Here is an 18,512-nt window from a genome sequence, read left to right as displayed (position 1 = left end):
TTTTTTTAATGAACTTTAAAATATTTCATGAAATTCAATCATTTATGTTTACTCTTACATTCTTAATTGAACTTCTTATTTTTATATAAATATGTTATGTTCTATTCTGAAATGGAGCAATTGTCTGAAAAGTAAACGGTAAAAAGTAAATAATGGATTTTTGTGTTATCATGTTTTCAACAACACGATTGTCTCCGATACACTTTGTACCTTAAAAACATTCTCCGACGTTACTCTGACATGAGTAACATCACTTAACTATGTTGTTTCCTTTGTTTTATTAAAAGGTAAAAACATCCTTAAGCAATATTATTTAAATATAACAAACAGTCGTTGAAAGACTCAGAATTAAAATTGTATTGCTCATTTTCAGGCTATCCTAAAAATTGAATTGTATTTTTGTATTATTACATTTCCAACATATTTAAGATATAGGCTACCTCTTATTATTATACATTTGTATTAGCCGAACTATTTTTTAAATCAGCTCTTCTGTATTTTATTGTGTTGTCTGCTTGTTCAGGCCTGACATGTGAACATTCTTTTTTTAATTTAATTTTGTGAATTAATTTAGTTATTAATTTAGCTTTAGTTTAAGGTTTAGCTTACCAATAAGAGCAGAGTGAGCACTGGTTTTAGAAGGAAGGTGAAAAGATCTAGCATAATAGGGACCCTTTGAAAAAAAGAGGAAACTGAGACAATGTTAAAGAAGAAGGTAACTTCACCAAACATAGGTTTAGCTTAACCTGAGCTGGTTCAAACAACAAAATAATCCCTGAAAGCTCGGGTTCAGTCCCACCCGTTCTATAACTGCAGCTGAGATAGCCCGATGCCAAGTGACAGAGCAAAGCCATGAGACATTTGAATTAGGATCAATATTCCGCTAAAAATGCTCCTAAAACTACTTTTCTTTGATAAGCTAGCTAATATTAAACCAAAACAAAAAGGTGAGAAAATGAACTCTTTATTAATCTTGTCTTCAAACAGACACAATGAAATTGAAAAAAAGTGAGAGACACAAAGTGTTAATCTGAAAGAAAAGCAGCACTCCAGCCACTTTGAAGCTTGAAATAACAGAAATGAGCTCTTTTCTCTGCCTTTCTTTGGAAACTCCATGATGATCTGTCAGGAGATGTTACAGATCACCGGTCATAGAAATGTTCAGTAGGGTCCAGACTTAAAGAATCAGAAAAAGGGTAAACGGATATATTTTCCTTTTGGAAGCCTACAGCTCAACAACTTTCAGGTTAACAAACTTCTTAAAAAAACAAACTGGCTTCAGTGTAATTTCAGAGTTTGATTTTGGCTGACTGAGCTCATAATAAAAAAAAAAATGTTTTAATGGAATTTCTATGAGTCTATTTCTTCTATTTCTTCTTTTTCTTGCTCTTCTTTCCTCCCTCTCCTTGCTGAGAGCTGGTGTCTCCTGCTCCACTCTTCTGGGTCCGGGTCTTTAGTTTGGGGATCATCTCTGCTGCGTAAAACATCACCTCTTTACCTGATGGAATGAAAACAGAAAATAAATCAGAAAATGTCTTGCCAACTTGAACTGGAGCGTGACGTTGCTCATTCAACAACAAAAAAAAAATTGAATTTTTTTTTTTTATTATTTGGGAAAAAAGTCAAACTTTTATTTTGAAGGCCCGATTTTCTAATGCTGTGCATGCAGTAGGCGTTGGACTGGAAGTACCGGAGACCATGAACGGCATTGAAAACTTCTGTCACGTAGTGATCATCTTCTCAATAAAACATTTTTGCTGATGTTTTTTCGAGTCTTCTGGCCAATCAGAATCAAGATTGTTGCCGGAAGTCCCCACGGAGAATAACTTTGCAGTAGAAATATTCTTTATACATCCATGGGTACAACTTCAGATACAAATGAACACGTAATGAAATATGACCCCCGGTTTGATGATTGACAGGTCACAGAACAAGCGGAGCTATCTACCCTTACCCACAATTTAAAGTAAGTCACACAGACTATCTCCTCTTTACTCTTCTCTCTGTGAGGACCAGCAAGTTCAGCTTCAGAACAAAGTGAAAAACAAACAATGGCATCAAATATTATGAATATGTCGGTTAGTAATAGATTTATTTATGCAAAGAGTAGAATGCGTAGTTTATGTTAGTATTTGTAAAAATCTCCTTGGGGAGAGTCCCCCCCAGACCCCCTCCTGGGGTTGGGTTTCCAGCATGTGTGCCTTTTTATACAGTTCAGCTTTGATTCCATCAAGTCATTAAACTTTTTTAAAAGTACACTTTAGTTCTTTGAAGGGATATATGCACTGTACATCACTTTAATTAATATTTTATGCTGAAAAGCGTATATTACAGCACGATTTTTTGTTGAATAGATTTGAGTGCTTCAAAATGTTGGGTCGCGATTTATTGACCAAGTAAAAAGTGGGTCCCGAGGCCTGACCAGTTGAGAACCACTGCTTTAGATATTTTCATTATGAATTCATAAAACTAGAAATGGCTCCAACAGGGTATATGGCTCTCCTCGAGTTATTGGGTCATTATTTCTAGAAAGACACATTTCCTTTTTCAGACGGATGTTTGGAGCTTTGGGCCCCACAAGCCATCTATTATGGCCATCTATTTATATGAACTTATATGACATGTCTTTGGCTTATATATAAAACACTCGCCAACTCACAGCAAAACAATATGGACTGATAGCACGACAGGTAAGAAGAGGAAGAAGAATATGTTGTTAAATGATGGATAAACCCTGAATTGAATAGGTCACAACATACGTTTTAACAGGACATTAATTCAGACTTACGGGAGGAGAACTTGTCCTGACAGAGGCTGCCGTCCTCCTGCTTCACCTGGACTCTGACGCGACCTCTGAACTGCACATCCCTGTTCCACTCCCTGGGATGCATTTTGTTCTGACACACACACACACACACACACACACACACACACACACACACACACACACACACACACACACACACACACACACACACACACACACACACACACACACACACACACACACACACACACACACACACACACACACACACACACACACACACACACACACACACACACACACACACACACACACACACACACACACACACACACACACACACACACACACACACACACACACATATATAATACATGCATCTCCTCTCCTCATTTGCAGTGTTTTGGAGTCAATAAAGTAAATACAATTTAATCAATAAGAAATAAATTAAATTAAAAAAAAGGATTCTATAGATTAATTGAATTAATATTTTATTAAAATGTATACAAATATAAGGATAAATGTGACTATTAATGGGATCAATAGAAAATTACCTTTATGGCAGATTCAGTTTTAATAACAAATTTTAAATGTTTTTTTTTTTACCTCCACATAGACGTTCATCCCAGCCGCCGTCAGCACATCCCTGATCTCAGCGCAGGACGGGTTCTCCACCGCCTGCACACACACAGGAAGAAGGAACATCTTCGTCTTAAGTACCCTCAGCCGATCGCTCTGTCCACTCAACATTTGCACATTCCTCGGTTAAAACAAGGATACTTCACAATCATATCATATTAATGATTTTTGACTTTCTCGAATACTTGGCATTAAATGGCATTAGGACTGAAAAAAACAGTTATATTACTATTAATATATTATCAGTCATTATTGGTTTACCTGAGAGGGTAAAAGGCAGCATTTAATGCAATTTCGGACATGAAAAAGTACTTAAAGAGCAACTTGCAGGTTAGAAACACCAGTGAATAAATGTGTAGGAAAATGAGGAATACACTAGATTTTCCCAAAAATATACAGAAATATACACTACAGTGACATCTGGCATCGTGACATTTTCACTTCCGTATAAAAAAGCCTCCGCACGTGACCTCCCGCGTGTGACGTAACATGGGGGAGAGCGGCCGGTCTAAGTATGAATAAACATGGATCACAATGCTAGTTTTGACACAGAAGAGGTTGAAAATATATATTCGAATGCATATGATTATAATGATGAGCCTGCTAGGCGTCCAAGAGACAAGAAGCAGCCAAAGATTAGAAAAAATAACGGCCATCGGCGAGAAATGGAGCTTTGGTGTGTGGAGAACCAGTGGAGAACAGAGCAGCTGTCTTGGTGAGTGACCGGCGTTAGCATGTTAGCTAACGTCAGTCACATCACAACATTGTAAAGTTAGCAATCATACATCAGGCTATAACTAAAGTAGTATTGATAATATAGTAACGTTACTGGCAGGACTGTTGATACTGATCCATAACAGAAACTAATGCGCAAGTATCAGCCGTATCTCGCGTTACCTAATGCAAATCCACACTACGGTGCTGTGTACCGGACGGGAGACGCGAGATACGGCTGATACTTGACGATCTGGCGGAGAAAGGTTGTGGAGCCTTCGTTGATATGCCGTTGTAAATGGCTTGATGGAAAGCAGGTGTGTAGTCGGGGAGGGTGCACAGCTGATTGCAGCAGGTGAGTGGAGGTTGAGTCGGGAGCCAGGAGTGACAGCCACCACGCCCACACAAACAACACAGACAGGGGGAAACAAACAAACACAAAGGAGACGGCTGGAGCAGTACAGCCACCACAGCGTTACCCAATGCAACTCCACACTAGTCTTACGGTGCCGTGTACCGGAGGGGAGAGAGAGCAGCGAAGGGGGGAGAGAGAGAGCAGCGAAGGGGGGAGAGAGAGATGTAATACGGTTTCTTGATAAAGCTGTGGAGACGGAGTATGTGCTGCAGGGAGGTGGATGCACAACGCACCCAGGAACGAACGCTAGCTCCGGTCCTTTTCCCGTGAGGGAAACTGTGGACTAGATGCCCTGACAGGCTTGAGTTTGCGCAACCTGCACAAACACAAGCTAACCATGATTACAAATGGTGAAATGCAATGTAAAATTACCGAAAAAATACCAGCTCACTAAATCACAACCACTCAAACCAACTACAAACTACTACCGCGGAATTGGGCAGAGAACGAGTCCGAGAAAGTTAACTCCCCCATGTGACGTAATATGACGCGTTTGACGTGTGACATTAAAAAAAAAGCAGTTTTTAGTAGCAGAGCTCAAAACGGCTCCTTTTCCTCTGAATTCCTGCCCTTATGTCTTGTAAAACATATCAAATCCTGCATTAACATTTTTTAATTGTAATTTTCAGGCAAGGTTAAGCATAAATGTAGTAAAAAAAAAAAACCTTCAAGTTGCTCTTTAAACGATCGGTGTCAATATAGTTGGGAATCATTTTTGATTAATCAATTAGTCCACTAATAATTTCCACTCTTTATGCACCAAAACAAAGTTCCTTGCATGTTCTGCTGAAACATTTTGAAACCGTGAAGCGTAAGAACCTTCTCTGTGGGGATCCTTCGCCCTTCAGCCAGCGTCTTCTTACTGTTGACGTAGATGGGATAGACGCAGATGAACCTGGAACAGATCACAGAAAAACTCATGTTACTCACTATGTTATGGACATTAAGATTCAGAGCTTTTGAGATAACAGGCCTAAAACAGAACTAAATGTATTGATTATTTTACAAAAATACATTTGAAAAGATTCATGCCATGTGCTTAGTTTATATATGTAAATATTTGGTGGTGTTTTTAGTTTCAAATTAAAATCAGAACCTGAATATTATACAATGATGATAATAATCTGAGGTTCTAAAGCGCTTTCCTTTCAATGCCATCTTTTAACAGTTAATGGACTTGCCTTAGGAGCTCGTAGTGACTTTTCAGAAGCTGTATTTTACATTCAGGCTGGTCTGAATGGCTAACTCCCTCCGAGTTAGCCAAACCTTTGACTGAGAAGCTATAACAAGAAGAAGCTAATGGAGACATAACATTATAACATTTCCCCCATAGTCCTCAATCTTTAAAAAGTAATTAAACGTCGTTGGGAAAAGTTTTAGACAAGTGCAACTATTGAGGTTTAGGGACCTTTAATACACGTCATGCTCGAGGGCTGCGACGACAAGCCACACTTCACGTAAATAACAGGCAACTTAAGACGTTTGCCACGGTTTCTGACAAATACTTTGAAGAAGGGGACTGTACATTCAACACATTAGAGATTGTCATTTTTTAAAAGTGTAGTGGTAAAGAGGGTTAATTCAGCTAACATTACATTCAGTTTACATGACAATCTCCCATTTTGCTTGACCGTCGAGTAGTTGTAGTTTACGTAAACCCAAAGAACATCAGATTTTTTTTGCTGTATTAAAAGCTACAATTCTGAGTAAATGTAAGCCGAATTAAAGAGTGGTCCTAAAGGAATTAGAACACAATACAGTAACAAGCATTAAGGAAGTCATATTTAATTATACAGCCGTCATCCTTAAAATCATAGGTATTCTTTACGGGGGTTTTACTGTAAGTGAGCGAAAGGCTAAACGCTATTAGCTTTAGCTTAACATAAGCTAGGCTAAAAAGCTAGCTATTAAAATAACTCACCTCTCTTTGTCAGCGTGGTTTTCAGTAAGATGAGCCATTGTTGGCTGTTTCTGTTAGTTGCCTGACTGCAGACTGCAGATATCGGTTGGATTTAGCGTCTACAGACCATGGATGTATCAAGAGAACCTAAAGATACGGGTTGATTGCCGTAAAGCACGCAGCCATGGGGCTGCTCCACATGCGCAATAACTGTTGAAGCCGGTAGGTGCGCTTGATTTAATGGATTCACAACCATGTTGTTCTTATAAATACATCCATGGTAGGAACCGGCTGTATTGAGATTTTCCTTTCCCCAACATTGGTTCATTAAAACAGACATGAAAACAGTATAACTCAGAGTTTATATATCAAACATAATATACACACACACACACACACTGACTTCAGGAGTATATAGGTAGGTACATATTACATTGCAGAGTAAACAAATATAATAAGTATTATAATAATAATAATAATAATAATAATAATAATAATAATAATAATAATAAGATATGATATTATATATATATATATATATATATATATATATATATATATATATATATATATTTATCAAATACACATTTGGTTTTGATTGCCGGCCTCATCATCAAGACCCCCACTGAAACAGACTTGTATCCATACCAGAAAAACATTATGCATTACATTAATGCTCAGCATGCCAACAGTATGTTGTTCTTTTAAAATTGTAAATCCTGAACATGTTGCATATTTCTTCTCCACAATACCTTTTACATCAGCACAGGTCTTCACTTTAAATACAGTATGGTATTTTTCATAAAGAATATGCTAATCAGTTACTCAGATCAACATCATTCTACATTTCTGAGCAATATCTTAGGACCAGAAGTGGGAACTAACTAAGTACATTTACTCTGTTCTTAAGTAAAATGTTGAGGTAAATAGTGTACTTTTACTCCACTACATTTATTTTGTACCTTTAGTTACTTTACAGATTTGGATTAATGATGTGAAATATAATCAAGTGTTGAATCAGACTTTAGTTCCACCTGGAGTAAATTCACAAGCTACCCTGCAGTACACAAAGTCATTCAAACTAGCTGCACCTTTACCAGCTTTGAGAACACTTTAATGATCAATCATTATAATCAAAATACATAATTATTCTGAAACGGACAAATCCGCATAATAAGTACTTTTACTTTTGGTAGTAAGTAGTAAGTAGCCTATATTTTGATGCTAATACTTTTGTACTTTTACTTGAGTGACATTTTGAATGCAGGACTTTTACTTCTAATAGAGTATTCCTACTTGATGATCTTTATTAGTCTTAGATTGTGTGTAGGTTGTGAATGCTAGGCTATCTGTAGACCGTGATCTAAACACAAAGGTGCAATTTGGCTCTTAGTATTTATTTTTTCTTTGGCCCTCTTTAGTTTGCTTAGTGATTAGATTTGATAAGTTGTAAACAGTGTTGGTCCAATTATGTTCAGCTGATATTTCCTAGTCCAATTCCAATTGGGCTAACACCAGACTTACCTTATGTTTCAATTGTGAAGCTTGAAGAATACCTTGCAACACGCCTGCTTATTTGTGCGGACATGTGTGAAGACCCTTTTCCAACTGCAGGAATATTGTAATTAGGAATACCAAGCAAGCAATAAACATGCAAGAGAGCAGAGAGAGTCCCTTTCTCTTCTCATATACTCATAAGAAAATTACTTTTTAATACAACTACACATTTTTATCTATAGTCCGGTGGCCATTATCTGTCTTTCTCTGTGTCTAATGTATTTCCCTTTACAAGTTCAAAGCGGATGAGTGCAGCACAGCCTGCAGGTGGGTCTCCATCTCTAAGACCCAGCACAGACTTGGGATTCTGCTACATGACGTGGTCAAGGCAGACAAAAACAAATTCCAAATCTAAGTAAGTTATGAAAATGTAATAATTTTACAAATATGTTCCTTTCATTTATGAAAATAGTAAGTATAGGGTGTTCAAATTGCATCAGTCACATTTGGGTTAAGCTCTAAGACAATTGTAGGCAGACATCTGTTCAGTGGTCAAATTATGTTCATTACTGTTAAAGTGGTCTGTGACTGATGGAAGGTTATTTTGTGTCTATACAAAGTGTCCCAACTGACCCCGCACTATGTGCGTTTATTGTTTTCGATGTCTGCCATGGATGAAAATGAGTGTTTAATATAATTCCAATAGGTCTTGCATAATGTGAGTGAAATGTATTTGTGTTTTGCTGTCTGATGGTGTTGTTGATAACAAAATAAGTAATGCCAAGACATAACATGTTGATAGTAAAAACAAACAAAACAATAAAATCGAGGAAGTTAGAAAGTTTTATCGAAGCCTAGGTCAGAAGAACATGAGACAAAACATGTTTTAATAATAGTACATTTAATTTATATAGTGCTTTCCTAGATACTCAGAATGGCTTTATAAAACAATAAGAAAAACAAACAAAGATGACATGTAGTGAATTGGAAAAAATGTAATTTGCAGTTTATTTGTCATAGGATTTTGTTCCCTGTTCTGTCCGACTTGTCATTGTAACGGTCTTGCATTTTGCGGTTTGTCCACGCAGTGTCGCTGGTGCGTTCACTCTGCCCGCTACTGAAATGCCCGGATGTTATTGTAGCTAGCTCTCTTAGCTATTCGGCTAGCCGCTTGCGACGCCGCTGCCTCTCGCCGCTACGGTCCGTCGCATCGGGGACATTCGACCCTTTTCACTCCCCCGGCTGAAATAACCTGTTTTATAGCGTTGGTAACTTGACGTGGGTAGTTTATCATGATAGAAGTTGAGTAAACGGCTCGTTTATTTGAGGTGTTATCGTTGAATTTCCGACCGATTTGGCGGGACTTGATCGGGTTAACAATACGACGAGCTAAAGGCTAGAGAGCTGCTAGCGTTGAGACACAGGCCAGTTTGTTTCAGCTAACACAGCTAGCTCAGTGAGCTACCGCCGCGGCTGCCATGGAAGACAAATCCTTCACTAAAGAGTTAGACCAATGGATCGAACAGCTAAATGAGTGTAAGCAGCTATCGGAAAACCAAGTCCGGACACTATGCGAGAAGGTAAGTTGGTTTACAATTATCCGGTTTGTATTTTTGACCCAGTCGGCCTCGCTCACAGTGTGGCCTAGATTGTGAAAACGGCTCGGACTAATTTCTGGTAGGCAAGGCGGCTATTCTTGCCCCGTTTTCATCAATCATCCTCAGATTGTTAATGTTTAAAAGCATTTAACCAGCGAAATATTATCGTTCACCTTCAATTATTGTTAAGTGTAATATCAGACCCATTATATCGATGATAATTACGATAATCATCCGACCACCGTCGTCTGATGTCAGGCAGGCCGAGAATTCGCATCTTTAACATCACACCAGCTATTAGACGGAGCCCATTTTCATTCCCTGTCTATTAACATGACTGCATTTAGCGCAAATATCAGGACTCGGTTAATGTTAGATTTTAGGAGTTGTGTACTCTTAATCTGTATTAAAAATGATCGTGTATTAATAATAATTAAGGTAATCATGTGCACCGCGCCCTGTCTTTATCGATCAACCGTTTCATTGCATAAACCTGACAAGCCTATTGCAGACGTCACTTCAGTGTTGCACCATAAAGATTACTCGTCCGGTAGCTTTTATGGATCATAGACCTTTTCATAATTTTTCATAATATATGATTTAGTTCAGGTTTAAAATGTATTACTGGAAGGTTACAGGTCATTTCCTGAATATGGGGAATAAAATGGTGGGTCATTGTGAACAGATAAAAGAAACTCAACCTTAGTTTGTTCAGTAGTTTAGATGAAATGTATTAACACATAACACTACAATAAAACGGATGGAGGAGGACTGTAAGCCTTCCCTGTTTAAACAAATGATTAAACAAAACGTAAAAGAAGAGTAAAGAAACACTAAAACTAACCTAGACTATCTAAAGATGTACAACCAACTGACCAACCAAGATTCTAGATGAAAAAAGAAATGTGGGGTGGAACTCTAACTCTTTCTCGCTAAAATAAATCATTATCTCGACTGGTTGAAATGGCTGATAACCCTTAAGATAAATACATTGAAAGTTATGTAGATATAATAGAACAAATACAATTGAAAGAAACGTGTTGTTATCAAGCTTATTCAATACATTTTAAGATGCTCAGGATAAAAATTAGCCCATTGTCATTAAATGTGAGGAATTTAGCTTTTTATCTGTATTCACTTTAAATGTATATCTTTGGGTTTTGTTCAGCTGATTAAACAAGTCATTTTCTTGTACTCTGAAATATTTTAGACATGTTATTAACAGACGATTGATCAAAAACAGGTGGAACCTAGTAGAAAGGAAGCAAACATTGTAGCTTTCTGTGGTCCGAAGTTACGATTTTTTTTTTTCCATTTTCATCAGCAAACCTATTTTTTCCACGGCCAAGTAATTTAAATCGATGGTGTCCTGTGAGTTCACAGATCCTTCAACCCCTCAAAATAACCTGTCAGCCTGTCATAGAGGCTAAACGTGGACAAGTGACATGATTTACTGTTCGTGTCTGGTTCAAGAGTTTAATATAACATTCTGTCTGCCTGATCACATTTAAGTAAAAGGTCTTACAAATGTCACCATTTTCTATAAGCAGTCTGTGTGTTTGTTTCCTCTCCAGGCCAAGGAGATTCTGACCAAGGAATCCAACGTTCAGGAGGTGAGATTTTTCATGATATTGAAGTAATAAAATGTAAACTCTTAATGATTGGTGACCAATACCTTTCTTAGTTATTTTACCAAAAACTTGCTTTTCTTTGTTAAATATTTTTGAATACGCTTGGAGTGGACTGAGACATATCAAAACACAACTACAGACTTTTCAGACTCAGAAGATGGTTTAAAATCAGAATAACATAGTCACATTCATCTCTGGTACAAACAAACACCAAGATGAGAGTTGTTCCCTTTTGAAGAAACCACAGCATATCTTTAAAGTTTAGTAGTTAATAATAGTTCTGGTTTGATTCATACAATAGATGTCTTTTTTAATTTATTTTTATATATATATATACCCCAAATGTTTTCTGGAGGCTGACCCTGTTCCCTCTGGCATGTTATTTGCAGAACATGAACAATATCCCACCTTGTTTTCACTGTACACTCTGCTGAGCTGCAGGCTTTCAGTCCTTTCTTAGAATCTGCCAGAAAACATTTAAAAGCATTATACAATATATTCCTAGAATTGAAACAAAAAAAGTTAGTCAATCTAGTGTTAAACTTGAACTTTTAAAAGCCTTGTTTTGGGTGTTAGTTTTCTCATATTTGTTTCATTGTTGGATATAATATCCTCCTATTTTTGTTTACAAGGCGTTAAAATTGTTCTCTAATGTGGAAATTGAATCATGAGGAAACTGTTCGTTTAGTCAGTGATCTGAATAAGGGCTTTCTTCTGAGAACAAAGTGTCTGTTTATCCAGCACATTAATCGTGTTGATTTGCAGATGGCCGACATGCTAGTGTACACTGTCAACAGGCTCCATTATTACACTGTTCCAAAACACAGAAAGGATTAGTTTCTGTATTTGGGTAATCTCTTCAGACAGATTTTTTTTAAAGATTTTTTAAAATTATTTTTGGGCTGGTTTAGCTTTAATCAGAGAAATATATTATAAAGGGGGAGATAGAGGGGATGACACACATAAAGGAGTCTCGAAATGAAGCTTTGTCCCAAAAGCACCAGATTTTGGTATCCAAAGGGTTTCTATTTGTAGTGTTTGTGTTACTGGCCCATCACCTTATTTCACACATTTGCCAGAAAGCTCTTGCAATACATTGACTATTGTCTAGCGATGATTTAGCTTAAAATGTGCCAAACTGGCCCATTGTACAAGTTGTCTCTCGATCCCATTCAGTTTCTAAATGTACTGTATAATAATGAATAGCGGAAGGAAAAGGAACTATTGGCCTGGATATCAGCTAACTACACTGTGTTTAATAAGTGGATTAAATATAAAAAAAATCTGCAGAAGATATAGTATAGTAAACGACCAAAAGAAAACTGTAAGTTCTATTTGTCTCTAAGGAAGTTTGCCATTTGAATGACTTGTTTGTTAATCTGCAGGAATTATTTTTTTGTATTATTCAGTGTGCGAAAAAGCACACGTCCCACCGTCCGGGACGTGTTATTTACAATAACGGACAAGTAGATCTTGTAATTGACTTGTCCGGCGGACAAGTGACGTTTTTCGCCCTCATTTATTGACAAATTATTGACAAATTAAGTTTACAAAAGGCAGAACTCATTCGCAAATTGTCCGTGTCCGACATTGTTCGTTTAGAAATGTTAGTTTCGGTTCTGCTTGTCAATTCCTAAGGAAATGCATCTCGCCGCTTTCTGTACTGAGACAGGGGCATGGCGTGGCGGGACGTGTAGCACAGTGGCAGGTTTGGGAAGCAAAACTCGGTTCCGAGTAGGAACAAATAACAATTGTCAGGTCCCGGGATTAATAAGAGTTATGAGGACAGGACGCGAGGCCGAACCCCGCGGACCGCAGCTCTCTCTCTCTCTCTATGCTCCGGATCAGCTGATCGCTGCAGCTCAGCGTCTCTCTCTCTCTCTCTCTCTCTCTCTTTCTACACACAGCGGATCCGCTGCCCGTTTAACAGCCTCATCTTTGTCAAACTTTCTTATGTTCTTTCTTTAACACGTAATGAAGATTATTAAGCGTTTTAGCTCCTGTGTTGTTAATATTGACCGCCATTTCCTTTATGAAGTGAAACAGCCTCCCTGTCTGTGTCCTCGCGTTTTCCTCACATCCCCGGACCCCCAGACTCGGAGGAGCACAGGGATGTCAGTATTGTTTATGAAGCAGGGTATAGAAAGTACATTATTGAAATGAACATACTATTTATTTACTTTTACAAACAGTGAGCAGCTGGGCAGCTGCAGCATGTGTATTGCAGGACATGTGTAAGCGTGCAAGCTTCTTTAAGTTGTAGAAAAGCGTACGCCTATAGGCTATGAAAATAATGTATTATTATTATTGGGCCTATAGTGTTGGACATGTGTGGTTGGACTCTGTCTCACAGGCAGGTTGCAGCATGTGTGTTGCCATATTTTCCATTCTGGACAAGTGAAAAATGTATTCGGACAAGTAAATTGCCAAACTCACTTGTCCATGGACAAGTACTCTCTAAAAACTTTTTCTCACACTGTCACTGTCAGTTACCTTTTTACATTGTCCCTCACTTGCCTCCTCAGGTGCGATGCCCTGTGACGGTGTGTGGCGATGTCCACGGTCAGTTCCACGACCTGATGGAGCTGTTTAAGATTGGAGGAAAGTCTCCAGACACCAACTACCTGTTCATGGGAGACTACGTTGACAGAGGCTACTACTCAGTGGAGACGGTCACGCTGCTCGTCACGCTAAAGGTAAACCTGCACTGTACCCGAGTATGTGTTCAAAATATACGTATCTGCAGATGGTGAATAGTCTTATAAAGCATTCAGCTCGACTTTATGAATTTATTTTTGAATCACTTCCTGGAATCTGGTCCTGGGCACGTAACCTGGGAATGTCGAGGGATGTCGGAATACTTGAAATGTATTTTCTTTTAATAAAAATGTTATGTATTTAAGACAAAAACGCAGAACAACATGGTATACATGTGTACCACACAAAGAAAGAAATTTAACTCCCTTACAAACAAACAAAAAACATCATAACATTTAAAAAAATAAATAAAACACCTCACCTGTTCACAGGATCCCTGTAGGCTGGACCAATAGGTAATGAGTAGCATAAGTACACATACACACTAGAAAAAAACCTAGAAACCCGGATCACAGCCTACTTTTCAATGTTGCAGCCGCTGCAAGCCACAGGCTCACATGATCCTCTTTCTGCCCATTGATTCGGGCTGTTGACAGTTCCATATGGATAACATCATGAAGTGAAACCCATTGCTTAATGCACATATCATGTTTAGACTTTGAGGCATATCGCAATCATTGTCATATCTGCCATTAGACCAGTAAGAACTAAACAATTTTGATACGTAGGAATCTGAAAGGAAGAACTATCGTTCAGTAGCAGAGTTGTTATGGTCGCAGGCATCCTCACTGACACGAACACAGTTAGCTCTGAGGCAACACTTGCCAGAGTCTTGCTACAGGGGGGCATTCCCAGAACATGCAAAGAAACGTGCCCAGGGCCATTAAAGGGCACACGGTACATGAGGAATCATCAATAAGATACAGCTAACAAAGGTTCAGGGAACCCCTGTGCACAAAAGTAAAATGTATTTGTTGATGATCACGATTCCTTGAAGCCAATTTAATATTGGTCCATTCTATGCTCCAACCAAAATCCTGCACTAGTCTTGGGAATCCCCCCCCCCCCTCAATACTAATACTACTGTTGTTTGTAGGGGGCCTCCATAATATATTGATACGGCAGGAGTTTGTCATTCTGACTAAGATTCCTTCATTGTTAATCCATACTGAAATCAGAGTTGAGTCCATCAGCGGGAGTTGTTCTGTGGAAGACGGCTCCACTTGTCGTGTCCCTGTGCATGAAAGCTTCACGAGTGAAAAGACCTGTGAGAAAACTGGTTTAGAAGAAATGATCGGATCAGACCGATATATATATCTCCTGCCAAACAGTTTTAAAAGTAATAGATCAGCACATTTAAGATCCAACAGCTATTCCCTTATACAGTAGACCTTCGTGTTAAGGTTTAGAGAGAACTTATGTTGGAAGTTAACAATGTTCACTTCATTAACCCTCCCTATTTGGGTGTCACAAATAAAAAGGATAATATTGAACATTCTTTTTAATTTACATTTTGGAAGATTTTTCTTGAAGCATCAAGAAAAGGTCTGACACATTTTGGATTTTTATCAAGTTACTATAAACAAACAAGATGATTGTGATATTTATTTCAAAATTTCAAAATGTATATTTTATATTATATGTTTTTGAATGGTCAGTCTTCACTCTGCCTTTGAGGTCTGGTGCGTCTCACCAGCTGCTTTAGACTCTTTCCTGTATTCGGACAGAAAACTTACTTGCACGTGATAAGCCGAACATATCGCTTGCAGGAGCTGTTATTGGTGTTTACTTGGAATTTTAGAACAATAACAATATTTTTGCTATTCAGGTTTCTAGTTGATGGGAGAAAAAACAAGTCTCATGTATCTATTTATCTAACCACTCCCCACACTGATTCTCTGCATGTGTCCCGACCCAAAAATCAATCGGAACTCTGTTTTGAGGCTTGGCTCTGTGAGGCTACAGGCCTGCGGACAGTTCATAGCTTATTGTGACAAGATCTGATAAGCAGAGACGAAATCTGTTGAACCGTCCTCATTGCATAAAAAAATTACCTCCAATTGCGCTGAACTTTGATTTTTTTTTCAAACAAAAGTACACAAATGCAGCAGGTCTAAACTAAATTATTTTTTTGTTGGAAATATTGGAAGCTTCCTAGTTAGGTTTTCAGATAATGCTTTAGAGGTCCCATGACATGGCCATTTCTACTGATTACAATTCCATTGTTGAGGTCTACTAGAATAGATTTACATTGTTCAATGTTCCAAACTCACATTGGTTTCTCATACACAGGGTTCCCGCGGGGTCTTAAAAAGTCTTAAATTTGATCATCTGAAATTAAGGCCTTAAAAAGGTCTTAAATATGACCAAAAAAATAAGAAAGGTCTTAAATATGATTTAGAAGGTCTTAAAAATGATCGGATTTGAAAGGTACTTCTGTGTTGCGATCGCGTCTAAAATGTGTTTTGGGGAAAATGTCCGGGCTGCAAAGTAACCAGTACAGTAAGAGCCTTTTAGTTCCCCCCAACAATTTGTATTGAAATAAATCAACATGGAACCAGTAATCACTAACTTTGTTTCCCCCGGCCCCTTATCGAAGAACACCCAGCTAGTAACCTAGCAATCAAGCTTCAGCTAGCGGCAGTCAGAAACTCATGTCTCTTCGAATCTATTTACAAATAAATATGGGGAAGTGTAAGTTCAACCGTATTTGGTTGGAAAACATCAAATTTAGTGCTTAGTTGAAACCAGTGGAGGGGAACGTGTGTGAAGCCCGCTGCACCTTTTGCAAAATAAATCAGCGTTTGTTTTGCTAATGTAGCGTTAGCTAGTTTAGCGTTAGCCAGTGCAGCAGCTCCCGCAACAACACCGGGGGACCTCCGGGCAAAGTTTGGGTCTACGTCAACCCTAAAAGCGGAGGTGCAGTAGACGCTAAATACTGTATCTAAACACCAATCATACAAAAGCAATGATGAAAGATTGTAGCCAAGGCAGCAGAGCTCTGAATATAGCTCTTGTTAACACACACACACACACACACACACACACACACACACACACACACACACACACACACACACACACACACACACACACACACACACACACACACACACACACACACACACACACACACACACACACACACACACACACACACACACACACACACACACACACACACACACACACACACACACACACACACACACACACTAGGGCTGCTCGATTATGTTGGTCAATAATTAATATCATGATTATTAAATACAATTATTCATTGACTTTGAAAACATCCATTTATTGAACTTTAAAACAAATAATAATTTGAACAGTATCTTTTTAACTGTTGATTACCCTGAACGTATAATTCAACTGAAAAACCCATACAAAAATGTATTAAATAAATGATACATCAGGGGTAGACATTAAGGGTAAAATGCCACTGGCCCTCGGGGACTTATAATGAAAAAAATTAACACATTTGTTGCAATAGTAATTTATGCACTAACTACATTACTACTTGTACTACAACATTTGAATCATCAGTTCTTCCTCATTTTCCTCAATTGATCATATTTGGTTTAATAAAATAATTAAATTGTGGTCATTGTTAAAACATTTCTGCTATTATTATGAGTATTATTATTTGTATAATGTGCTTTCTGCCTTCCGGTCATTAGGAGTTAGAAATGTAATGGCTATGTAGTAGATTAGATTAGAACCTTCATTATCCTAAACTTCTGGGACATTTCCCGATAGCCAATACCTTTTATATTTTCTACTCTTCACTTACTTGTCAGCATAGGTCGGCATTGATGTACAGAGCCGACAGAAGACCTTGTTTATATTGGCATCATATTGAGAGGTGCAGCCAGTGACGCGTCATAAAACCAAGAAGTAAGCTGCTGGTTCCCTCGACAAAAAAGCAATGGGTCTTCTCCACAGGGTTTTGGAAAATAGCTGGAAATAAGGTCTGTGGAAAACAAACCTGTTTGATAAATGCACGTTTTGTTCAGCCGGATAATCTCCACATGTCTACCCTACTTTTATAATTTTCTAATCATAAATCTAATCGATAGATTATAAAAGGGTTTTAGGACGCGTCACTGCACCACTAAAAGCCAACTCCATCGATCAAGCTGGCTGAAACGTTCTCTCCCTCTTCTTCTCATGCTCCCTGTCACTGTCCTTTAACTCCTCCGGTGAATTTCTTTTATTTGAAGATAGTTTTTTGCCCGGCGCTTGGCCGGTTACCGCTGGTATTAAAAACAGTTTGGTGAAAGGTTAGGTGGCGCGATAGTCTGTAGTGAAGGAGCGTGCACCCGCACGGGAGCCTGCTCGCGCTGCGCTCCGCAGCAAACAGCAGTTTGCTTTTCACCCAACAACGACAAGCGACTCACGAAACGCTATGTTGTAGCGTTAATAAACAAAACAATTTCACAATAGTCAAGTCATAGCTAGTCAAAATACCAATACCACAGGAAACATTTTTTTTTAAACAGTATTTTTAGTGGCCCGAGCGGGCAAGTGGAAAGTACGTTATGCTGGCCCGGGGTGTCTAAATAATGCTTCCGGGCCAGGGTGCCATTTATAATGTCGAGCCCTGTACATTTAAATAAATAATATCTGACGGACGGACTGACGGACGGACAACTTCTCACTTCAAAAAGAAGAAGAAATCTAGATCGCAAAATAGTTAAACAAGCGAGTGCCTGTTATTGCTGTTCAAGGACAGGTTCCTTGAACACAACAC

General features: G+C 38.4%; 2 protein-coding genes across 2 annotated transcripts in view; one reads left to right on the top strand and one right to left on the bottom strand.

Moving 5' to 3' along the window:
* Positions 1 to 948: 948 nt before the first annotated feature.
* On the bottom strand, positions 949 to 6,671 carry srp19 (signal recognition particle 19). The gene is made up of 5 exons (XM_079689229.1): positions 6,457 to 6,671; positions 5,355 to 5,430; positions 3,374 to 3,445; positions 2,789 to 2,897; positions 949 to 1,498 (listed from the first exon to the last, which is right to left on the bottom strand). The coding sequence occupies exons 1-5, from the start codon at positions 6,492 to 6,494 to the stop codon at positions 1,368 to 1,370; spliced, it is 426 nt and encodes a 141-aa protein (XP_079545355.1). The 5' UTR covers positions 6,495 to 6,671; the 3' UTR covers positions 949 to 1,367.
* A 2,409-nt stretch (positions 6,672 to 9,080) lies between these two features.
* LOC307043762 (serine/threonine-protein phosphatase 2A catalytic subunit beta isoform) overlaps positions 9,081 to 18,512 on the top strand; it is a 32,803-nt gene continuing 23,371 nt past the window's right edge. The window contains exons 1-3 of the mRNA XM_079688552.1: positions 9,081 to 9,512; positions 11,105 to 11,143; positions 13,687 to 13,857. Coding sequence (XP_079544678.1) covers positions 9,411 to 9,512; positions 11,105 to 11,143; positions 13,687 to 13,857 — 312 coding nt within the window. The 5' untranslated portion in view covers positions 9,081 to 9,410. The remainder of the gene's footprint in view (positions 9,513 to 11,104; positions 11,144 to 13,686; positions 13,858 to 18,512) is intronic.

The sequence above is a fragment of the Notothenia rossii genome (assembly GCF_949606895.1).
Source record: "Notothenia rossii genome assembly, chromosome: 6".
In the NCBI taxonomy this organism is placed as follows: domain Eukaryota; kingdom Metazoa; phylum Chordata; class Actinopteri; order Perciformes; family Nototheniidae; genus Notothenia; species Notothenia rossii.
Note: the sequence above shows the minus strand (reverse complement) of the source record. Positions and strands in the feature narration are given on the sequence as shown.